This window comes from Lipotes vexillifer, unplaced genomic scaffold (genome assembly GCF_000442215.2).
Source record: "Lipotes vexillifer unplaced genomic scaffold, Lipotes_vexillifer_v1.1 scaffold583, whole genome shotgun sequence".
NCBI lineage: Eukaryota > Metazoa > Chordata > Mammalia > Artiodactyla > Lipotidae > Lipotes > Lipotes vexillifer.
In genome coordinates, this window is record NW_006784184.1 from 1,275,908 (window position 1) to 1,301,094 (window position 25,187).

The 25,187-nt window shown below is 49.5% G+C and overlaps 1 protein-coding gene across 1 annotated transcript in view; it reads right to left on the minus strand.

Moving 5' to 3' along the window:
• Positions 1-18,925: 18,925 nt before the first annotated feature.
• ADAMTS15 (ADAM metallopeptidase with thrombospondin type 1 motif 15) overlaps positions 18,926-25,187 on the minus strand; it is a 24,108-nt gene continuing 17,846 nt past the window's right edge. Inside the window, exons 6-9 of the mRNA XM_007456579.1 lie at positions 23,365-23,542; positions 21,482-21,663; positions 21,205-21,380; positions 18,926-19,700 (exon numbers count right to left, since the gene is read on the minus strand). Of these exons, the coding sequence (XP_007456641.1) occupies positions 18,926-19,700; positions 21,205-21,380; positions 21,482-21,663; positions 23,365-23,542 (1,311 nt within the window). The remainder of the gene's footprint in view (positions 19,701-21,204; positions 21,381-21,481; positions 21,664-23,364; positions 23,543-25,187) is intronic.

Genomic DNA, 25,187 nt, shown 5'->3' on the forward strand with positions numbered 1-25,187 from the left:
TTTTCTCAGCCTGACTCCAATCCATTTGCCAATCCGAAGCAGAGTGTGTTACACATTAAAGCCACAGGATCATTTATGGGTACCATATGGAGACATAATATCCCGTAACCCAGTGGTATTGTCCCTAAAGTTAATAGAACTCTGTTAACATATGTTCCTGCTATTCCCATCCTGAGAGATGTGTATTGAAATATATTATGCACGGTGTATGGTTAATGGAAAGATACAGGGGGTATATTAAAAAATAAATCGGTTTATGTGACCTATGCTGAAATACATTTGACGTACCACACAGTTGCTTTCAACTGTATGTGGAGGAAAAGATAGTGACTATCTCACTGTCTTTTCCTCTGATCGCTCTTTCCTTTTCCTTTCAACCTCCCATGTCTCCTTGTATGTTTTCTCGGTGCCAAGCTAACCACGGAATAGTAAGGTTAGAGGGAGGGGGATGTGACTGCAGGAACGAAGGCAGTAAGTAAGAAGGTGTGGCTGGGAGTAAGGGGCAACAGGAGAAAAGAAAACCGTCAGTCATCCCGTCCCTCTGAATCCTGGCAGTACTATATTTTCGAAACTTAGTCCAGACAGGAGATCAAGAATTTCCACTTTCCACCCACCTTGTTCCATGGTCATATCCATGTGTCAAAGAATGACCTCATTTTACACTTCCTTTGTAAAGCACGGAAGTCGTCGACAGGGAAAACACTGATCTGCAGTTTCCTCTGACACTTCTTTCCTTGTCACACTCTGTACACAGTTAGTTTTCAAGACCAGCTCACCCTTAACCGTACACATTTCTAGAATTTATGGCATCTTCTCTAATCCTCTTACACTGCCCTAGTCTAGGTTTCGTGGTCTTGAATCTGGATGATTGCCGGAGCCTCTCACTTGGTGTTTCTGCCAACAGTCTTTTCCTATCCTAATCCATGCTTGCTCAAGTTCACCGGAGTTGTGAGCTGATTAAAAACTGATCTGAGTTCAATATCTGCTTTTAAATCTTTCCATGGCTCTCCATTGCCCACCCAAACAAAGCACAAACTCCTTAAGGTGGCATAAAGGGCCTTCATGATGAGACCTCAGCCCAACCTTCAAGCCTCATCTCCCACCACTCCACCCCAAGCACCCTGGAGTCCAACCATAGCAAGTATTTCCATTCCTGACACTCTCGTGCCATTGCCCATGTTGGCCCCACTGTGAGGGACGCCTTCCCTCCTTAGCTACTAGCAAATTCTGTTCACTCTTCGAGACCCAGCTCCGGCATCATTTCCTCTGTGAGGTCTTCCCAGATCCTCTGAAAGTTATCACTGCAACTCCCTCTCCTACATCCCGTAGACCTAACACATACCTCGAGTATAGATAGCCCTTGCCGCTCTATACATCACAGTCATCCGCCGGGCCCCCCCGGTGAAATGAGAGCCTCCTGAGAGCCGGCACAAGAGGTTTCATTCTGTAACGCATTCAGTAAATATGAAGCATGGAGACCTGACTGCCCCTTAGAAGTTGGGAGAACACATACTAGGTCCTTTACGTCTTAGGTCCTCAACTATGCGAACGGGCACAGTAATTTAACATCATGCATAATGTTAGTATGATGAATAAACACAATAATACAAGCAAAGCCCCTAACAGAATCCTCATATATGGTTAATGCTGAGGAATGGCTATTACTGTTATATTACGGCTGTGTGCCAAGCACAAGTGCAAGGTCAATTAGGGCCCACCCTCGAGGTTCTCAGAGTATAACTGAAGAGACAGACAAACCACTAGTGCAGTGTCAGAAGGACACGGAGTTGCCGGGAGAGCGCAAAGTGGGCCATCTACTATCAAGGCTGAAAGTCATTCCTGGAGGAAGGACTGAAAGGGGATGAATCTGAAACCACAGAGGACGGGGGACAGCCTCCTGACATTTCCCGGATGAGACGTGATGCTGGCCTGCACTATGGCAGCAGCCGTGGACGGGAACGGAGGGGACAGTTTTAAAGACATCTGGGAGGTGGAATTAAGTCATGTGACTAGTGAGTGATGAGATGTGTGGTCCCTGCCAGGGAGAGTCTGGTGAGCACTGGCCCGGGGGAGGTTTAGAATGCAGACTCAGGAGCCACCCCTGTGCCGGTTTTAACTGAAGCAACCGGAGAGCGCGTGATGCGGGAGGAGCGAGGGGAGCGTGTGAAATGAGCTGCGCAGGGGGCTGCACTGGAGCAGCATTTAAGGGCCAAAGGAGGAAGACGAACTCATGAGGGCAACAGCCAGACAGAGCAGAGGAACCCAGCACAGAAGCAGCAAAAGGAAGCAGAGAAAACAATATTCTTAGTGCCTGGTGCCCGATACCTGGCAGATATACAGATATTTGTGGAGTAAATGAGTGAATCACTGAATTTAAATGACCCACTTAAAACTGAGGACATATGAAAGGCCTTTCATAGGAGTAGGTGCACGCCTATTATTTCACCCTAACAGCGTCTTGGGGTATTGACGATCAAGGAGATGGCACTTCCGTGGTGGTCCGGTGGTTAGGACTCCACGCTTCCACTGCAGGGGGCACGGCTTCGATCCCTGGTCGGGGAACTAAGATCCCACAAGCCACTCGGTGGGGCAAAAAAAAATGCACATGTAAAAGGGAGAGAGGGGGCTTCCCTGGTGGCGCAGTGGTTGGGAGCCCGCCTGCCGATGCAGGGGACGCGGGTTCGTGCCCCGGTCCGGGAGGATCCCACGTGCCACGGAGTGGCTGGGCCCGTGAGCCATGGCCGCTGGGCCTGCGCATCCGGAGCCTGTGCTCCGCAACAGGAGAGGCCACAACAGTGAGAGGCCCGCGTACCGCGAAAAAAAAAAAAGGTCTATCAATGAAAGAGATGAAGAAAATACAGTAAAATAATAATCACAGATTCTAAGCAGAGGATAACTCTACTCTTTCCAGTTTTGTATGTCTGATATGTTTCATTATAAAACTTGGGGGAAAGATGGAGAAACTCATTCTTCAGAACCTTGGCGAGTCATCCCCCAGAAATAGTTCTGCAATATCTAGGAAGCAGGAACCATGTTGACTCCTGAGGTGCTAGAGAAAAGGCAGTAGGCAGAGTCCCAGCAAAGTACAGAAAGTGGAGATGACACATTTCCTATTTTTTAAAATGTCAGGGACGGTTGTTTGGCCTGAGGTGACCCAGCTCTGGAGGCTACAGGCTCTTTGATGGGGCTAATGGCGGACTCAAGGAGGACTCATGCCAAGAAGTACTTCCCAGAACTTCTGCTGCCAGTGTCCTTGTCCCCACGGTGAGCCACAGCCACCCGCCACCTTTCCAGGAGACCCTCCAACACTAGCAGCCGAGTGGATGAAAGGCTCTTGCTGCTCCAGCCAGGAGTCAGGACTCTGCCTCTGAGGTGGGAGAGCCAACTTCAGAACACTCGTCAAGAAGAGACCTCCCAGCCCCACATAATATCAAACGGCGAAAATCTCCCAGAGATCTCCATCTCAACACCAGCACCCAGCTTCACTCAACGACCAGCAAGCTACAGTGCTGGACAACCTATGCCAACCATATAGCAAAACAGGAACACAACCCCACCCACTAGCAGAGAGGCTGCCTAAAATCATAATAAGTCCACAGACACCCCAAAACACACCACCAGACGTGGACCTGCCCACTAGAGAGACAAGATCTAGCCTCATACACCACAACACAGGCACTAGTCCCCTCCACCAGGAAGCCTACACAACCCACTGAACCAACCTTAGCCACTGGAGACAGACATCAAAAACAACGGGAGCTACGAACTTGCAGCCTGCAAAAAGGTGAACCCAATCACAGTAAGATAAGCAAAATGAGAAGACAGAAAAACACACAGCAGATGAAGGAGCAAGATAAAAACCCACCAGACCTAACAAATGAAGAGGAAATAGGCAGTCTACCTGAAAAAGAGTTCAGAATAATGATAGTAAAGATGATCCAAAATCTTGGAAATAGAATGGACAAAATGCAAGAAGCAGTTAACAAGGACCTAGAAGAAATAAAGATGAAACAGACAATGATGAACAACACAATAAATGAAATGAAAAATACTCTAGATGGGATCAATAGCAGAATAAATGAGGCAGAAGAACGGATAAGTGACCTGGAAGATAAAATAGTGGAAATAACCACTGCAGAGCAGAATAAAGAAAAAAGAATGAAAAGAACTTGTCATTCATCTGTCTGTGGGCATTTGGTTTGCTTCCATTACATGGCGATTGTAAATAGTGATGCAATGAACATTGCAGTGAATGTCTCTTTTTGATATATGCTTTTCACCTGGGTATATGTCCAGTAGTGGGATTGATGGATCATATGGTAATTTTATTGTTATTTTTTTTAAACTAAATACAATTCTATATAGTGACAGTTTCAAATTACCTTCACAAAAATAGTGGAGGAGGGTCCCTTCTCTCCACACCTTTTCCAGCATTTGTTGTTTGTAGATATTCTGATGATGCAAAGTCTAACTGGTGTGAGGTGATACCTAACTGTTGAGTTTATTTCGTTGAGCAAGAAGTAGATATTATCTATTACATATTTGGTTTATGGAACGCTAAAAAAAAAAAAAAAAAAGAATGAAAAGAACTTGTCATTCATCTGTCTGTGGGCATTTGGTTTGCCCACAGATGAATGACAAGACAGACGATAATAAGGACTATCAGAAGAGACAAAGAAGGACACTACATAATGATCAAGGGATCGATCCAAGAAGAATGAAAAGAGGACAGTCTCAGAGACCTCTGGGACAACATTAAACGCACCAACACTCGAATTATAGGGGTTCCAGAAGAAGAAGAGAAAAAGAAAGGGACTGAGAAAATATTTGAAGAGATTATAGTTGAAAACTTCCCTAATATGGGAAAGGAAATCGTTAATCAAGTCCAGGAAGCACAGAGAGTCCCATACAGGATAAATTCAAGGAGAAATACGCCAAGACACATATTAATCAAACTGTCAAAAACTAAATACAAAGAAAGCATATTAAAAGCAGCAAGGGAAAAACAACAAATAACACACAAGGGAATCCCCATAAGGTTAACAGCTGATCTCTCAGCAGAAACTCTACAAGCCAGAAGGGAGTGGCAGGACATACTGAAAGTGATGAAGGAGAAAAACCTGCAACCAAGATTACTCTACCCAGCAAGGATCTCATTCAGATTTGATGGAGAAATTAAAACCTTTACAGACAAGCAAAAGCTGAGAGAGTTCAGCACCACCAAACCAGCTTTACAACAAATGCTAAAGGAACTGCTCTAGACAAAAACACAAGAGAAGGAAAAGTCCTATAATAACGAACCCAAAACAATTTAGAAAATGGGAATAGGAACATACATATCGATAATTACCTTAAATGTAAATGGACTAAATGCTCCCACCAAAAGACACAGATTGGCTGAATGGATACAAAAACAAGACCCATATATATGCTGTCTACAAGAGACCCACTTCAGACCTAGAGACACATACAGACTGAAAGTAAGGGGATGGAAAAAGATATTCCATGCAAATGGAAACCAAAAGAAAGCTGGAGTAGCAATTCTCATATCAGACAAAATAGACTTTAAAATAAGGACTATCAGAAGAGACAAAGAAGGACACTACATAATGATTAAGGGATCGATCCAAGAAGAAGATATAACAATTGTAAATATTTATGCACCCAACATAGGAGCACCACAATACATAAGGCAAATACTAACAGCCATAAAACGGGAAATCGACAGTAACACATTCATAGTAGGGGACTTCAACACCCCACTTTCACCAATGGACAGATCATCCAAAATGAAAATAAATAAGGAAACACAAGCTTTAAATGATACATTAAACAGGATGGACTTAATTGATATTTATAGGACACTCCATCCAAAAACAACAGAATACACATTTTTCTCAAGTGCTCATGGAACATTCTCCAGGATAGATCATATCTTGGGTCACAAATCAAGCCTTGGTAAATTTAAGAAAATTGAAATTATATCAAGTATCTTTTCCGACCACAACGCCATGAGACTAGATATCAATTATAGGAAAAGAGCTGTAAAAAATACAAACACATGGAGGCTAAACAATACACTACTTAATAACGAAGTGATCACTGAAGAAATCAAAGAGGAAATTAAAAAATACCTAGAAACAAATGACAATGGAGATACAACGACCCAAAACCTATGGGATGCAGCAAAAGCAGTTCTAAGAGGGAAGTTTATAGCAATACAAGCCCACCTTAAGAAGCAGGAAACATCTCGAATAAACAACCTAACCTTGCACCTCAAGCAATTAGAGAAAGAAGAACAAAAAAACCCCAGAGTTAGCAGAAGGAAAGAAATCATAAAAATCAGATCAGAAATAAATGAAAAAGAAATGAAGGAAACAATAGCAAAGATCAATAAAACTAAAAGCTGGTTCTTTGAGAAGATAAACAAAATAGATAAACCATTAGCCAGACTCATCAAGAAAAAAAGGGAGAAGACTCAAATCAATAGAATCAGAAATGAAAAAGGAGAAGTAACAACTGACACTGCAGAAATAAAAAAAATCATGAGGGATTACTACAAGCAACTCTATGCCAATAAAATGGACAATCTGGAAGAAATGGACAAATTCTTAGAAATGCACAAACTGCCAAGACTGAATCAGGAAGAAATAGAAAATATGAACAGACCAATCACAAACACTGAAATTGAAACTGTGATTAAAAATCTTCCAACAAACAAAAGCCCAGGACCAGATGGCTTCACAGGCGAATTCTATCAAACATTTAGAGAAGAGCTAACACCTATTCTTCTCAAACTCTTCCAAAATATAGCAGAGGGAGGAACACTCCCAAACTCATTCTACGAGGCCACCATCACCTTGATACCAAAACCAGACAAGGATGTCACAAAGAAAGAAAACTACAGGCCAATATCACTGATGAACATAGATGCAAAAATCCTCAACAAAATACTAGCAAACAGAATCCAACAGCACATTAAAAGGATCATACACCATGATCAAGTGGGGTTTATTCCAGGAATGCAAGGATTCTTCAATATACGCAAATCTATCAATGTGATTAACCATATTAACAAATTGAAGGAGAAAAACCATATGATCATCTCAATAGATGCAGAGAAAGCTTTTGACAAAATTCAACACCCATTTATGATAAAAACCCTGCAGAAAGTAGGTGTAGAGGGAACTTTCCTCAATATAATAAAGGCCGTATATGACAAGCCCACAGCCAACATCATCCTCAATGGCGAAAAACTGAAAGCATTTCCACTAAGGTCAGGAACAAGACAAGGTTGCCCACTCTCACCACTCTTATTCAACATAGTTTTGGAAGTTTTAGCCACAGCAATCAGAGAAGAAAAGGAAATAAAAGGAATCCAAATCGGAAAAGAAGAAGTAAAGCTGTCACTGTTTGCAGATGACATGATACTATACATAGAGAATCCTAAAGATGCTACCAGAAAACTACTAGAGCTAATCAATGAATTTGGTAAAGTAGCAGGATACAAAATTAATGCACAGAAATCTCTGGCATTCCTATATACTAACGATGAAAAATCTGAAAGTGAAATCAAGAAAACACTCCCATTTACCATTGCAACAAAAAGAATAAAATATCTAGGAATAAACCTACCTAAGGAGACAAAAGACCTGTATGCAGAAAATTATAAGACACTGATGAAAGAAATTAAAGATGATACAAACAGATGGAGAGATATACCATGTTCTTGGATTGGAAGAATCAACATTGTGAAAATGACTCTACTCCCCAAAGCAATCTATAGATTCAATGCAATCCCTATCAAACTACCACTGGCATTTTTCACAGAACTAGAACAAAAAATTTCACAATTTGTATGGAAACACAAAAGACCCCGAATAGCCAAAGCAATCTTGAGAACAAAAAATGGAGCTGGAGGAATCAGGCTGCCTGACTTCAGACTATACTACAAAGCTACAGTAATCAAGACAGTATGGTACTGGCACAAAAACAGAAAGATAGATCAATGGAATAGGATAGAAAGCCCAGAGATAAACCCATGCACATATGGTCACCTTATCTTTGATAAAGGTGGCAGGAATATACAGTGGAGAAAGGACAGCCCCTTCAATAAGTGGTGCTGGGAAAACTGGACAGGTACATGTAAAAGTATGAGATTAGATCACTCCCTAACACCATACACAAAAATAAGCTCAAAATGGATTAAAGACCTAAATGTAAGGCCAGAAACTATCAAACTCTTAGAGGAAAACATAGGCAGAACACTCTATGACATAAATCACAGCAAGATCCTTCTTGACCCATCTCCTAGAGTAATGGAGATAAAAACAAAAATAAACAAATGGGACCTAATGAAACTTCAAAGCTTTTGCACAGCAAAGGAAACCATAAACAAGACCAAAAGACAGCCCTCAGAATGGGAGAAAATATTTGCAAATGAATCAACTGACAAAGGATTAATCTCTAAAATTTACAGGCAGCTCATGCAGCTCAATAACAAAAAAATAAACAACCCAATCCAAAAATGGGCAGAAGACCTAAATAGACATTTCTCCAAAGAAGATATACAGACTGCCAACAAACACATGAAAGAATGCTCAACATCATTAATCATTAGAGAAATGCAAATCAAAACTACAATGAGATATCATCTCACACCAGTCAGAATGGCCATCATCAAAAAATCTAGAAACAATAAATGCTGGAGAGGGTGTGGAGAAAAGGGAACACTCTTGCACTGCTGGTGGGAATGTGAATTGGTTCAGCCACTATGGAGAACAGTATGGAGGTTCCTTAAAAAACTACAAATAGAACTACCATATGACCCAGCAATCCCACTACTAGGTATATACCCTGAGGAAACCAGAATTCAGAAAGAGTCATGTACCAAAATGTTCATTGCAGCTCTATTTACAATAGCCCGGAGATGGAAACAACCTAAGTGCCCGTCGTCGGATGAATGGATAAAGAAGATGTGGCACATATATACAATGGAATATTACTCAGCCATAAAAAGAAACGAAATTGAGCTATTTGTAATGAGGTGGATAGATCTAGAGTCTGTCATACAGAGTGAAGTAAGTCAGAAAGAGAAGGACAAATACCGTATGCTAACACATATATATGGAATTTAAGAAAAAAAAAATGTTATGAAGAACCTAGGGGTAAAACAGGAATAAAGACAGAGACCTACTGGAGAACAGACTTGAGGATATGGGGAGGGGGAAGGGTGAGGTGTGTTAGGGCGAGAGAGAGACATGGACATATATATACTAACAAACGTAAGGTAGATAGCCAGTGGGAAGCAGCCGCATGGCACAGGGAAACCGGCTCGGTTCTTTGTGGCTGTCTGGAGGGGTGGGATAGGGAGGGTGGGAGGGAGGGAGACAAAGAGGGAAGAGATATGGGAACATATATATATGTATAACTGACTCACTCTGTTATAAAGCAGAAACTAACACACCATTGTAAAGCAATTATACCCCAATAAAGATGTTAAAAAAATAAATAAATAAAATAAAATGTATTAGAGAGCAAAAAAAAAAAATGTCAGGGACACAGCTATGAAAGGAATAACCTTAAGCCACTCATATTTCAACACAGATTTGGGAAATAACAGCTATGAAAATTCTTTGAGAATTCTGGAGGCAGTGTAACTTACTCCAGGTTTAGAGTAATAGTATTAGAGAGCAAAAAAAAAAAATGTCAGGGACACAGCTATGAAAGGAATAACCTTAAGCCACTCATATTTCAACACAGATTTGGGAAATAACAGCTATGAAAATTCTTTGAGAATTCTGGAGGCAGTGTAACTTACTCCAGGTTTAGAGTAATAACTAATGGCATTTACTGAGCGCTTGCTACAGCCCAGGCACTCTGCTGGACCCATCAGTCCACTGATTCACACAGAAGCTTCAGAGGTAAGCACCGTTTTCCCTCTTTTATAGTTAAAGCGATTGAAGCTGTGTACCCCAATCAAAAGTCTCAGCACGTATCTGGCTGCCCTGTCTACATAGAGCTCCTTAACTCTGGTCCTCACCACCTTTCTCCCCTCACCTTTCAGGGGGTGTGGAAACTAAGCCCAACAGTTACTACCTGGGTTGCTGCACAAGCCCTTGGGTTTTCCCTACCCTGGCCCACACCTTTGTAACCTGCTCTTTATTTAACTCTCTCCTCAAATTATCCTAAGTTGAGTGTGCCTATTTGCTGCTGGAATCCTTGGAACTAGAGGGTGAGAAAAAGAGAAAGAAATTGGAGACAGGTGAATCATTACCCAACAGGTTAGTGGGTCAAGGAGCAACCCTGGTTAGTGGGTAAAGGCAGCCCCTAAAAAAGAGTAAGGCAAACTGGGGATACTGGGCCTGGTAAAATCACATTGGAGAACAGTTTGGAAATAGCTCAGAATAAGGTTGAAGATGGAAATACTCTATGGCCCAGAAATTCCACCCCTAAAACCTCTCACATAATACATGCTCTGGAAAACATGTCCAGGAATCTTCACAGCAGAATTGTTTGTATTAGCAGGATTCTGGAAACTACCTAAATGTCCATCATTCCTATCTAAATAATGAAATAATATACCAGACTGAAAAGCAAGCAAACTACAACCACATGTACCCACGTGAATGACGCCTACAGGCAGAACGTTAAGCAAAGGAGGTAAGAGGTCGAAGAACACAGGTCCCTGCAGGTAAATGCACATGCTACCCTGCATGGACGGTTGAAAAGCACACCAAGCAAACTAGGCATTGTTTGGGGATACAGACACATGTAGTGAGACAATGAAGGAATGGCTGGGGATGATAAACACCAAATTCAAGGTAATGGTTGCTCCACCTCTACCCTGGGCAGAGGTGGGGAGGGGCACAAAAGGGCAGGCATCCCTAGGGGGCCTCGACTCTGCTGGTGATGTGTTATTTCTTACACTGGGTGATTAGCACCTACGCTTTATTTTATATTCTTTGTTCCTTGTGTATGACTTAAATATTTAATAATTATTTTAAGGGAAAAAAAATTCTGGGTTTGTTTTTTTTTCCCTGCCGGGTCTTCAGGGAAAATAAAGAGTCATGGGGGTTGCTGGACTCCCTTGCCAGTTTTACTCACATCTCATCATCCTTTTCTGCTCCTTTGACTCAAAGTAGCTCAAACCATCCGAGACTTCTGGGGCTTCTCTGAGCTCTAGGTTCATTTGGTGGCAGAATGTTTCCAAGAGCCAAATGCCAGCCCTAAAAAGCCTCAGAAAACGCTCCCCTGGGAAACATACCAAGAAGGCAGTCAAGTGCATGGGTTTCCTGTTAGGAGAGGTTACAGGCAGACCTCCTTTCATCGCACCTCTCTTTATTATGCTTCGCGGATATTGCATTTTTGTAAATTGAAGGTTTGTGGTAGCCCTGTGTCGAGCAAGTCTATCAGCACAGTTTTTCCGACAGCATTTGCTCACTTCGTGTCTCTGTGTCACATTTCAGTAATTCTCACAGTGTATCAAATTTTTTCATTGCTATTTTGATATTTGGTATGGTGATCTGTGACAGTAATCTTTGATGTTAGTATTGCAAAGATTACGACTCGCACAGATAATGGTTAGCATCCTTCCTTTCTTTCTTCCCCTCTCTCTCTCTCTCTCTCTCTCTCTCTCTCTCTCTCTCTCTCTCTCTCTTTCTTTCACTGTGCCAGGTCTTAGTTGTGGCACACGGGATCTTCATTGCAGCATGCAGAATCTTTTCAGTTGCAGCATGCAGACTCTTTGTTGCGGCACATGGACTCCTTAGTTGTGGCATGTGGGATCTAGTTCCCTGACCAGGGATCGAACCCGGGCCCCACTGTCTCCCACTGGGAGCACAGAGTCTTACCCACTAGACCACCAGGGAAGTCCCAATGGTTTGCATTTTTTAGCAATAAAGTATTTTTTAATCTAAGTATGTACATTTTTTAGTCATAATACTATTGCACCCTTAATAGACTACAGAATAGTGTAAATATAACTTTTATATGCACCAGGACACCAAAAAATTCGTGCAACTCGATTCATTGCGATATTCACTTTATCGCGGTGATCTGGAACAGAACCTGCGATATCTCCCAGGTCTGCCTGTATAGGAATCAGGGCATGTTTGGGTTGTGTTAAGAAGTCCTTCAGAAACCACAAAACATTGCCTCAAGAACATGCTCTCAGTCATCCCAAGAAATCTTTCAGGGCAGAAGAACAGAACACTGGTCACTGAAGAAAGGTCATCGTCTCCCTGCCGTACCAAGAGGCTGACAAGGCCTCCTAAAGCACAGTGGAGTAGGGAAGAGCCTAGTTCTGGAAGGAAGCAAACTTGGGCTTGAATCCTGGCTCCGCCACTTGCCAGGGTACCTGTACAAGTCACGTCATATTCTGAAAGACCAGTTTCAGCATCTAGAAGGCTGGATTGATCAACCCACAGAGGGTGGCTGTGAAGACCAAGTGGGATCGTGTTTGTAGGTTAAACGCTGCCTGCACGGAGCAGGGTCCTCATAGTTCCAGAGAAGACAAGCTCCATCACCCCTCCTGGTCTGACGCATGTTCCCAGGGAAGCCTCCGTCTGGGAATCGCTCCCTGGTGTTTGACCGGCCCCACGCCCTGCTCTCCGTGTGTGTGTACCTGCTGCCTGGGCCAGATCCCCACGCTCTGCAGACCCAGGCCCATGAGGGTCCTTGACGGAGTCATGGCATCCCCCAGATACATGTCCTTAGGCCTCCCAAAGACTCTTCCCTCAAAATCCTCACCACCAGCAGCACCACATCAGGAGTCTCTGCTTGATGACCTGTGGTGGTGACAGGTCCTCTCTGATGAGTCTAGAATCCCAGTCCTGTGGGGTCAGAAGTTCCAGGGAGCGGTGGCCTAAACCCCTGCATATACTGTCTAGGACTGTGGCCCTGGTGGGGACAGGGGAGAGGGGTGGGTAGAAGGGGACTGTTTGTGACAGCTCAGGGATGCAGCTGAAACCTCATCTACCTCCAAGCATTTGCCATCACAATACTTTCACCATTTTCCCAAATCCCGCTTTTCAGGAGATTCCCTTCTCTCATCCTCTCCCTCTGTCTTGCCCTTTCTGCCAAGATCACTCTCCTTTGGAAACCAATAGCTCTGCTTCGCCCTTGGAATGCCCCCGGAAGCCAGGGACTGTTATCTCCCTAAACAACATCCCGGCCAGTGCTTGGAATGTGATTTACATTACTGACCACTAGCGCAGAAGAAAACAATGCGAGGCCCTCCCAGCTGCATGCGGGGGCTGGGCGGTGCTGCCGGGTGGGAGGTGAAGGGCAGCTGAGCTTCCCACGCAGCTTGGGGTCTCCTCCCGCCGGAGCCCCGTGATGCAGGCAGGGAGGAGCCTCCCCTTCCAGGGCCCCACGACGGAGGCGGTAAGGGGTCTCCTCCCACTTGGGCCTCACGATGGGTGCAGCGAGGATGCCACCGCAATCCCCTCCGGGCCACGTGGGCTCGCAAGTGAGGGTGGCGTCTGGGGAGCTTGAAGGAGACGTTGGGCTCTTCTGGGACTTGCTGTTAGGACTGCCAGCTTCAGGCCTGACCCACCCGGTAGGGCTGGGCACAAGCCAAGGGCCATGGAAAGACTGTGGGCTTACACACGCGGCCGTGGGCTGTGCCAGCTCAGCCTGCTGGGGAACAGCCAGGGCTCGCCGGGCACAGGGAGCATGGCCCAGGGAGTCAAGACCTTTATGCAGTCATAGAGGCTTTCTCTACTGGGGCAAGAAGACATTCCTCGCCCGAGGAGGAATTACAAAGCAAATTGTTCCTGCCTCTCTTTAAAGGCCAGTGAGGTTAGGAAACTGCTCCTTCCTTCTCCAGAAAGCTTGAAAACACAGGCAGGTTTGTCTGCTTTCGACGTTTCAGTGTAAGTCGCTGCCCCTATTACCTTGCCTGGGGTGCTCCTGGGCCCCCAGACCCGCTGCGGGGTGGGACCCAGCCTTCTCCCCTTCCTCTGTTATTTGCTGCAACACAATAAGAAATATATATCGGTCTTTTCCCCTGGTTCCTGACACACAACTCCTAAAGCACTTGTAATTTCCTTAGTGATAGAGGTGCTAGGAGTATCTTTTCGTTTTGATATTTGGTCTTTGATGCTGGTTCCTGGTACAGAGCTCCTTTTCAATCCCTTGCAGTTTCCAATGTGAGGCAACCTCCATAAAAATCCCTATACAATGTGGTTGGGAAGCTTCTGGGTTGGTCAACTCATCCACATGCTGAGGGTGACACACCCCAAGTCCACAGGGACAGAAGCTCCTGCGTCGGGACCCTCCTGGACCTCGCTCTATGTACCTCCTCGTCTGACTCTTCATCTGTGTCCTTGATCATGTCCCTTATGATAAACGAGTAAACACAGTGAATGTTTCCCTGAGTTCTGTGAGCCGTTCCAGCAAATTATCAAGCCTGAGAGGGAACTGTGGGAACCCTCAACTTTGTAGCCAAGTAGGTCAGAAGTGTGCGGATCCTGGGGACACATTACTTGTGATGTGTCTGAAGTGCAGGCAGTCTTGTGGGACTGAGCTCTTAACCTGTGGGGACTGATGCTAATTCCAGAAACTAATTAAACTATACGACACCCAGCTGGTGCCTGGAGAGTTGGAAAATTGGTTGGCGAGAGGAAAAAAAAAAAAAAAAAAAAAAAAACCACATGCATTTGGTGTCAAAAGTGCTGTAGGCAGAGAAACGGTTTTTCCTTTACCCCCAAACCAACCCATGGGAACTTTTCCTCACGAAGCTTTTGCTGGCAATTGCCACAATGAAAAACAGAAGGGATACCAAAAATAACAACCCCAGAAATGTGACAAGGTTTTGGGTAATTTTACAGAGGTCTTAACAGTTGCTGACTGCCAGCGTAGACATCAACCCTCAGCCCCTCCAGATCCCGTCCAGGCCTCCAACTAGCTCGGAGAGTCATGCAACCCCTTCTGGCTCCCCACTCCTTCCACGACGACTTTCTATCAAGTGCCAAAGCTTTGTCCCAGCCACCCCCTTTAGACCCGTCACTCATCTCTGAATCCCAAATTGAAACCAAATAATCATCCACCAAAGTGTAAACCGTAACTGTCCCTAGAAACCCAGACTGTGAATGTTGGAAACGCCCTAAGGGAACAGGAAATCTACCTTCCTCACTTTGCAGATTAGGAAATGGGATTCCAGAGGCAATCTCAGATCTGAGACCAAGGCAAGTTTCTGGACTCTTAATTGGATGTTCTTTAAAATGTGTCACGCCCCTGCCATGCCCATATGTCTGCTAACGTGGTCCGACCAAAACAAAACAAGGAAGAAGGGAATATTCTCCAAACAGAATGAAACTTCCCTCTGAAAACTTGGGATCCCTCCTAAGGCAGGTGCCCGGGAGCATGCTGGGCCCCCTGACCTCAGTCCAGCCCCAGAGGCCGCGGCTCAGGCCACCTGCACACCCGCTCCTCTGGATCCCCTCCACCACTCAGCAGGGTGTGCCCCCCCCGGCCCCTCTCCCCACACCCCCAGACCCAAGTGCTCCTTCTTAGCCCCAGTCCGACCCCTCTTCACACTCACCACACCTGTTACCATCTGTGTCTTTGCCAGCCCGGGCGCTGCGCGACACAGGGACCCACAGGCTGGCTGATGGTGGGTGCTCAGTAGATCTGGGGAAGGTGTATGTGGATGAGATGAACTCACAGAGGCAGGACACAGGTCTTAAATACAACTTTATTGGGAGCAGGCCGTTGTCCCCGCAGCGGCCAGCTCCCACGTATACACAGTATACAGAGCCCAGCCAGTACCCAGGTCCTTCCATCCTTCTGCAGTACACACACGGAATGCAAAAGAACCAAACACAAGGGGGTCTCGGTAAACGACAGTGTCTAGTGCCTTCGGGAGCCAGTGCCCAGGCTGGGGGCACTCGGGTCCCTCCTCCCGTCCTCGGCTTGCCTGCCCCCGCTCCAGCAATGGCGAGTCCCACGAGGTTGAGATCCTGCAATCAGTGCACACAACAGGCAGAGGAGGCAGGGGCTCCTGAGCCCAGACCCTTACTGGTCCACACCCCTCGGAAGAGGTTGCTGCAGCCCCAGAACGTTCCTCTTCTCCCACAGACATGAGAGACCACCTTAACTTTGTCTCCATCACCAGAAACCTGTGCCTTGAGGCTTGTCTCTGCTCAGCCTTGGAGAGTATGGTTGGATTAGTGAAATGGTCCCAGACAAGACACACCTCCCAAGTTGTCTTGCTCCTACTTCTTTTAAAAAGGAAAAAAAAGGTGAAAGGAAAACATCACGACAGAAAAGAGCGCTGAGACCCAGCTTACGTCAGGAGCAAGGTTAGTTGTCCCTCCTGGAAATGATCCGTCAAGCCGCTCTCCTGGGGGCCAGGCGCCCCCAGTGACGGCACCTCCCTTCCCACCCACCCGGTCCCCGCCCCTTCCGCACGCCCCCGCGCCACCCCCTCCTCCACGAGGAGGGTTGCACCAAGTACAGGGTGCGGTGCTGTCGTCAGCTAGCGGGGGTCCACCTCTGCCCTGCAGCCCCAGTGTTCACTCGGGCAGGGAGGGGGGTTCCTCCTCGCTCCCTTCTTCAAGGGTGGCTGCAGCCCAGCCTCCGACATCCTCCTGCCCTTCGCCCCCTGCGGGAACGTGTTCAGGGCTCAGCCAGGGTCAGACTGGGATTAGAACACCATCCCAGGCTCACCTGGCTGGTCGGCTGGTTTGTGGGTTCTATCAGGGGAAGCCAAATAAAAGGGCTGACTGCCTTTCCCAGGGAAGGCAATGCTGTGCTGTCACCTCACCGAGGTCCAGGACTCACTACCTACTCTCAGAAGCAGAATGTCCCGTCTTCGTGCTGGGGCAGCTGCACCCTCAAGAAATACCCTGCTTGGCCAAAGAATCCCTAACTCCAAAACATCGTCCCCCTTGGAGCTGTAGGAAACATCCAGTTTCCACTCTGCTACCGTGTCTCCGAGATAGACGAGTCTCCGGCAGTTCCTACTGGTGGCTGCCAAGGGCCCCTGGGTCAGCTAACCCGCGCCACCCCCTCCTCCACGAGGAGGGTTGCACCAAGTACAGGGTGCGGTGCTGTCGTCAGCTAGCGGGGGTCCACCTCTGCCCTGCAGCCCCAGTGTTCACTCGGGCAGGGAGGGGGGTTCCTCCTCGCTCCCTTCTTCAAGGGTGGCTGCAGCCCAGCCTCCGACATCCTCCTGCCCTTCGCCCCCTGCGGGAACGTGTTCAGGGCTCAGCCAGGGTCAGACTGGGATTAGAACACCATCCCAGGCTCACCTGGCTGGTCGGCTGGTTTGTGGGTTCTATCAGGGGAAGCCAAATAAAAGGGCTGACTGCCTTTCCCAGGGAAGGCAATGCTGTGCTGTCACCTCACCGAGGTCCAGGACTCACTACCTACTCTCAGAAGCAGAATGTCCCGTCTTCGTGCTGGGGCAGCTGCACCCTCAAGAAATACCCTGCTTGGCCAAAGAATCCCTAACTCCAAAACATCGTCCCCCTTGGAGCTGTAGGAAACATCCAGTTTCCACTCTGCTACCGTGTCTCCGAGATAGACGAGTCTCCGGCAGTTCCTACTGGTGGCTGCCAAGGGCCCCTGGGTCAGCTAAGTGATTCCTGGTGTCTCCTGAAACCTGTCCCCTTGGCACCTGAAGAGAGAGACCCTGTCATCGCATCTGGAGGCCCGGGGAGTGGCGGGCTGAGGGGAGCAAGAAGCATGCACCCAAGCTCATCTCTGTGTCTGGGCAGCTCAGTCTACAGGGGAGGACAGCGGGGCTGCTGGAAGCACCAGGGTCCCCACTGCCCCGGGGAGGGACAAGGGTGGGTTCCCAGAGAGCAGAGCCTGAGGTAGCAAACAGTGAACCCCGTTATCCAACTGCAGAAACTACAGCCTGTGATGCAACGTGACAGGCCCCAGGCAAGACCGCATTTAGCTGTCTGGATGGTGCCCACTTGTTTGTTCAGCACCTGGCCCTTCTGGGCATGTCCCACGTCCCCCTAGTGGGATCAGGACTGTGGCAATGCTGGGTTAAGGTAACAGCCTGACTTATATCTGGCTCCCTGGAGGAAGAAGCCATCAGAACTGGGGCTCCCTCCTCCCCATCCTAGGGAGACAATACTGCAAAGCTCAGACCCAGCCCCACTGACAGCAGAACCCTCTAGGTCTCTCCTCAAACTCCCTGCTTCGGGCACAGAATCCATCACCCCAGCAACTTTTTTTTTCTGATGGTCGGATCCCTCTTGAAGAAGACAAGAGTCTCCTTACTGACCGCCTACCTCCACCTGCAAAGCCCCAGAGGACACCTATGCAGAAGCCCTCCCACTAGTCTGAAGACTGGACGACACAGGGAGAGGAGGTGGCCCTTTAAGGGATGGCCGAGAGTGGAAGGAAGATGAGGAACTTGGGACTGTCCCCCACACACTTCACCCCAAATGGAGCGGCCCAGGCTCCAGCTATACCTGCCCCCTGCCCCTCAGCTCTGCCCACCCCCAGCCAGTTTTCACTGTTCAGTCCACATCGGTCAGAAAAGAAAGTGGCTGAAAGCACCATAAAATCCTGCCTCGTTCAGAGACGGCTCAGAGCCCTGGGGCCCCCTGAAGTCGCCAAGCTGCCGGGCCTTGGCTCTTCCGGCAGCCTGCGACCTCCCTGACAGGGGCCAAGGTCCCTGAAGTCCCGCTGGGAGGCGCCCATCCTCCAGGTCCCTGGGAGACTGGGCCCGGTGCCTCCTGCCCAGCTCCAAGCACCTCTCAGCCTCACCCCGAGGCTGGCCCTGGAGGAGCCGGGCGTGAGGTAGACTGTGCCTCAGCGACTTAGCTTCCTGGCCCAGGTCCTTGTCCCTGGATGTGGGTGGCCTCGCAGCTTGGGCCCCGGCCAGTGCCCTCTGCCCGTGGCCGCCCCGGAGGCAGCAGCGCGAGGGGCTGCAGAGTTAAGCGGCGGAGCGCTCCGCTCAGCACGGCCTCAGGGCGCAGAAGTCCAGCTCCTGGGGCTTCCGGCGCAGGTTGCACCGGTCCCGGGCCAGCAGCCGCCCTCCGTGGCCCACGCACTTGAGCGGACGCCTCTTGAAGCCCCGGCCGCAGCTCTTGGAGCAGGGGGACCAGGCGCCCAGCTCCCAGGCCGGGCAGGGCTCCCCACAGGCGCGCGTGTCCGCCGGCCGGTGCGCGGCGTCGCAGGCGGATGCCCCGCGCTGCCCGGGGGGCCCGCGACAGTCCACGGGCCGCCTCTGCAGGCCGCCCCCGCAGCTGGCCGAGCACGGCCCCCAGCTGCCCGCCACCCAGCGCGCGGGGGCCCGGGCGTCCGGCTGCTCCACCTGATTGGAGAGGCTGAGGACGCTGTTGTGGAGCACGGAGGGGGCCCGGGGGTCCGTGGGCGGCGAGGCCCGGTCCTCCCGGGGCTCCTTGGGCAGGTAGAAGGAGTAGCGGACCCGGGGAGGCGTCATCTTCCCCACGGAGAGCACCTCCACGGTCAGGGGCTCCAGGATGGGCCGCGAGGCCTGCAGGCTCTCCACTGCGGTCCCCGTGCCGCTGTAGCGCAGCAGGCTGCCCTTCACCACCAGGTCCCGCTCCACGGCCGACACCACAAAGTGCCCGTTGAGCAGGTACTTGCCTTGGCTGTTCTTCAGGGCCAGGTAGTTGTCGTCTCCGATCAGCCCTTTGTAGCCGCGCTGGCGGATGTCGATGCTGGAGGCGCCCGCCGGGATGGCGACCACGAAATTGTAGCCGTGCCTGCGGCGACAGAAGAGTAAGCGTTAGACCGATGCCTGCAGGAGGATCTCGCTGCCCTCCAACGCCGAGACGGGTTCCCCTTCCCAAACCCCGGGCAGGTCACGCAGGTGGCAGAGTACAGGGCCTGGCCCAGTCCGTAGGTCACACAAACCGAGAGGTGGGAGGCTGTGGGCACATCGGCCGGCCCCCGGATACGCTGGCTGCACCTACCACCTCCAGAGGGAGCGGAGAGGAAGGGGGAGGAGGATGGGAGAGGCCCGGGCTGGGGCTAATGCAGGGAGGTGCACACCCTGGGGTCAGGGACCTACACCAAGCCTTGGCTCGGGCGGGCACCAGCTCCCTGGTGGCTGCAAGCAAATCAGCCTCTCTGGGCTCCAGGGGCCTCATCTATGCAATAAGCAGGTTAAAAGATGTCTCAGCTCCTTCCCACTCCACTAGTCTATGAAAGGGACATCTGCCATTTAGCCTGTGAAGAGAGTCCGGGGATCTACCTTTAATTCCCAGCCCGGTCTCCCCTGTGGGCCCCTGAGGGACAGCCTGCAACACCATTCGCCTGCAGCACCCGAGTGCCCAGAGAGGTTGCACCCAGGGCTCGGCAGAGGGCACTGTGTCCAGGGGGTGGGCGAGGCTCCTGGACAGCCATCGAGGCCTTACTGCCACCAGCACCTGGAGCCCCAAGTCCTCAGAGCCAAGCACACCCCTCAACTGAGACAGCCGGGACTCTGCTTGCCCCTGCTTCTTCCAGAGCTTGGGTGCAGACTTTGCAAGGAGCACATCCCCCTGAAAATAAAGGGAACGTGCCGGATCTCGGAAAGGCAGGATCCCAGGCTCAGCAGAGACATTTCTTCGGCTGATCTGGGCACCCATCTCCCACGAGGGGGCTCCCTCAGTCCCAGCCATTCGCTCCTCTGTCTCCCTGCAGTTTAGTGCCAGGCTTAATCCCGTCCCCAAGGCCAGGGCCTCAGGCTCAGAAAAGGGGGAGGCTGTCACATCTGTCCCCAGGTATGTTTTGTTATCATCATCATGAACATTTAGTGAGCATTTATTACGCAGCAGGTACTATGCTAAGCACGTCACTTGAATTAACTCCCTAATCCTCACAATAGCAGGACATGAAATATATTAGCATCATACTCGCTTTACAAGTGGGGAAATCTAGAATTCTTGAGATTGTGTCACTTGCCCAGCTTCATCCAGGAAATGGGGAACTGGGACTTGAACACAGGTCAGTCTCACTCTAGAGCTCTAGACAGACCCTAACAACTCTGCCAAATGCCTGAATGTCTTCTCCAGCTGAGTGGCATCCTAGTCAAGCCTTCGTCTTTGTTGGATGAATGAACGAATGAACATCATACTTGTAGCCGAGCATGAGTGGCCTCTGAAGCAAGGGTAGCGGGCAGGATTTGACATTTACTCCATCTAGCCCAGGCTTCCGACGCCTGGGGGCAATTCCACGGGAACTGCCCTCCTTCCCTCCCCCCAGCCCCCAGGGCCCAGGGCTCACATGGGCTTGGTGAAGAGTCCTGACACCTTCTTACAGCTCTTATTGTCTCCCCCGCACACCCCACATTTGTCGAACTTCTCCTTGGAGCCCAGGTTCCCGTCGCAGCCAGCCTTGATGCACTTGCCTTGGACGCAGACCGAGGTGGAGTCAGGGGTACACAGTGTGCCGTCCACCACCTGCAGTGGCCCAGGATGGGAAGAAGAGGAGTGGGGGCAGCTCAGCCTGATGCTCCCCAAGACCCTGCCCCTGCCCTGGTCTCCTGCCCAGGCTCACCCACCTTCGGTGCCAGCACGTAGAAGTAACCGGTGCCGTTGGCTCGGCAGATGAGCTTGCACTTGTCCCGTGGGGAGACGCCCGAGTACTTGGGCACCCAGGCCACGGCCAGGCTGAGCCGGTTCGTGCTGCGATTGTAGCCGTTGAAGGCCTCGCACTGCTCCTCCCGGAAACTCTTGCCAGAGGCTGGGGAGGGGCAACACATGCAGGAAGCTAAAGGGAGGGCCAGTTGGGGAGCGGGCAAAGGAGAGATGCCCCCCAGGGGTGCTCCGCCTCCCCTGGCTCTAAACAGTTCCTCCTCACCCTCAGCCGGGGGGTCCTCATCACTGACACCACCCCACCTCAGAGGACCAAGGCAGGCGGGGACCAAAGGATGCAGGAGACAGATGGTAACGCATCCCACGGGCAGTGTGCCGCCTCCCCCAGTGGTCTGGTCTTAAGTTCCCTCGAACAGGAGTCCTAAATAGAACCCCCCAGCAGTCTATTGAAACTGCTTTCAGAACGTTCTTAAATGCATAAAATACATAGATAGACTACAAAGAACACCAATTATATTTATATACAACTATCAATATATTTTGAAACATATTTGTGATTTATGTGCTTCCTTGTTAACCCGTTAAATAACAAGATCCAACAATGAGTCTAAAACGCACTGTAATTGTGAGGTAGTGATGAGCACAAATGCCATTTTAAGGAATCTGCAACTGAAAATATGCAACATATGAAAATACCCATGATTTCTAGTGGCAGAGCCACGAGTACTGTGACTAGCATTGTAGTTTGTTGCCTAATTAAGAGAAATACTAAATTTTGGGTGGAAAGGTTAGTAAAAACTACTAAATTTCTAACTGAAGGAAATACTAAATTTTAGATTAAAAGGTTAGTAAATATAGAGATGTCATTTTCCTCCCACCCAAGTTCATGAGGCTTGGATAAAGAATTCCTGCTTGGAGGGCTTCCCTGGCGGCGCAGTGGTTGAGAGTCCGCCTGCTGATGCAGGGGAAACAGGTTCGAGCCCTGGTCCGGGAAGATCCCACATGCCACGGAGCAACTAAGCCCGTGCGCCACAACTACTGAGCCTGCGCTCTAGAGCCTGCGAGCCACAACTGCTGAGCCTGCGTGCCACAACTACTGAAGCCCGCGGGCCTAGAGTCTGCAACAAGAGAAGCCACTGCAGTGAGAAGCCCGCACACTGGAACAAAGAGCAGCCCCCACTCGATGCAACTAAAGAAAGCCCGCGTGCAGCAATGAAGACCCAACGCAGCCAGAAAGAAAAAAAGAAGGAAGGGAGGAAGGGAGGGAGGGAGGGACGGAGGGAGGGAGGAAGGAAGGAAGGAAAGAAGGAAAGAAAGAATTCCTGCTTGTATACAAGTAAGAATGGTGTCTGAGTTTGAAACTGGGCTGTACCTATCCCAATCTCATTAAAAATAGCAAGAAACTGAGAATGTGGAAAAGATGTCCCAGCAAATTACAGACAGCTGATCGTGGTCTATAGGAAAGTCAAACAAGGGATATGTAACAGTTCCTTTTTTTCTAAACCACATTATTTCCATTCTGCTATTGTTATCGCAAAGGATTATTCTCAGAAAACAAATTAAAAGCTAACCTATTAAAAAAAAAAAAAAAAACTTCTGCTTATGAAGATGGGTTTGTCTGTGCTTAACTAAGAGGGTTCTAGTATCCTGTCCCCTTGGGCCATCTAGACTCCCAGCCTCAGCATCAGAGGAAAACAGCCCTGGTAAAGGTGGCTAGGCCAAGAAATGATCCCAAGGTTTCTGCACAGCTGCACGTCCAGACTGTGCCCTGGGAGTAAGAATCTGGACTGCAGGAGCTCTGTGGCCTCCCGCCCACCTCCCCAGCCCGGCCGTGGCCGCCCCCGCTCACCTGAGGTGGGGCAGGACTCCAGGCTGCAGGAGCGGTATTTCACCCTCACTCCCTCGCAGTACTTGCCGCCGTTGGCGGGGGCGGGGCTGCTGCACTGCCTCCGCGCCAGCTGCACACCCCCGCCGCAGGTGCGCGAGCAGGGCCCATAGGGCTCCCACTTGGACCAGGAGCCATCCACCTGTGAGGAAGGGTCTGTTATGTCCCTGCGGGGTTGGAGCACCGCACCCACACGCTGAGCCCGCACAGGAGCCCCTCGGGGACAGCCTCCACCGTGCCATCCCACCGGAACGAAACCCACTTTGTGCCACGAGGGAGAAAATGAGCAGCAAATGATCCTGTGCCTGGGACGCACACGACACTTCAGCCCGTTGATTAGCGAATGCCCACTGCCCCCAGTTACACACAAGGCCGCGCGCAGGACAGGGCTCCTGGCTGTGGAGTCAGGCAGGCAAGTTCCACCCGGGCCTCTGCCCTCGCCACATGGGTGGCCTTGAGCAGGCAGAGGAACTTCCTTAAGTTTCAGGTGCTTCGTGTGCAAAAACGGGGCCAGCACATCGACCTTGGGTGTGAGGTCAGATGGAAGATTTAAATGATGCAGCGTGTGTGAAATTTCCTAGCTCCGTGCTTGCCACCGCGAGGGAGCTCAGGGATTCTCTTTCTGTGTCGTTAGTGACCTTACAAAAGTCTCTGAGTCTAAAGGATGGCCAGTAAACCGTGTCGCCATAGATATCTGAATATTTTTATTTGTAAGGTTTCCATGATTCAGACTTTTCACCAAACCAGACTGGTCTTCACCTCAATCCGGGGTTAAATTTGAGAAAGTTTCACTAAGAGCAGATGTAATGTTTGTGCTAAGAGGAGATAAAGATAGGAGGCTATTGAGCAAGCCTGAAACTGTTTGGCTTTGGGGTGAATGATGCAGTGTTGTTTTACTTTTCAAGAGGGTGGAGAAGGGAGAGAAAATTTATAGTCTTCATTATGTTTTTCTTAGGATGACAGTAAAGCCAGTTCTCAGCCCTGAATACACACGAGTTGGGCAACAGGGCCCAGGTGTACGAGGCTGGTGGAGAGGCTGTCACAGGTCACCCAAAGCCGCGAACCTGCACGGAGCCAGTCAGGAACTGGCTGCAGGTAAGGCAGATACCTTAACTTGGGTAGATACTCAGAGTTTCGTCCTGAGGAAGGACACTTCCCTTAACCCTGCTTTCTCCTCAAACCATAGCCCACCTCATTCATTCCTTCCCTTCCTCAGAGAATCAGCCACACCTGCTCTTTCTACCGGCTCCCTCCTCCGTGCCTTGCAGTACGGGCTCTGTCCCCATCGCACCACGGGAACTGCTCTCTCAAAGGTCAGCAGTGACCCCCCCCCTAAAGAATGAAAGAGTCCGTGCCCAGGCCCGTGGTCCCCAACCTTCAATATTTAACTTTGCTCCTTTGGCTTCTGAGACAATGCTATGCTTTTTTTTTTTACCTGGCATCACTTCTTCCTACCCATTCCTACAGGAAACACTCCTGCCATGTGCCATTCAGTCACTCATTTGCCAAACATCTGTTGAATCCCTACCACAAGCCTGGCACCATTGCAGCAAACCCCTGCCTTTGAAGCAACTGCATCCCAGCAGGGAAGACAGACCATAAAAATAAGCCTGCGCACATAGTGTCAGATGGGGTTAAGGCAGGTGTTCAGAGCGGGAGATGGGGAGGGCCCTGGCGAGGGGGCTGCCCTGTGTTACAGGGGGGCATGGAGGCCTCACCGCGGAGGTGACATTTGTACAGAGGCCTGAAGGAAGTATGGGAGTGAAGCATGTCGATACTAGGGAAAG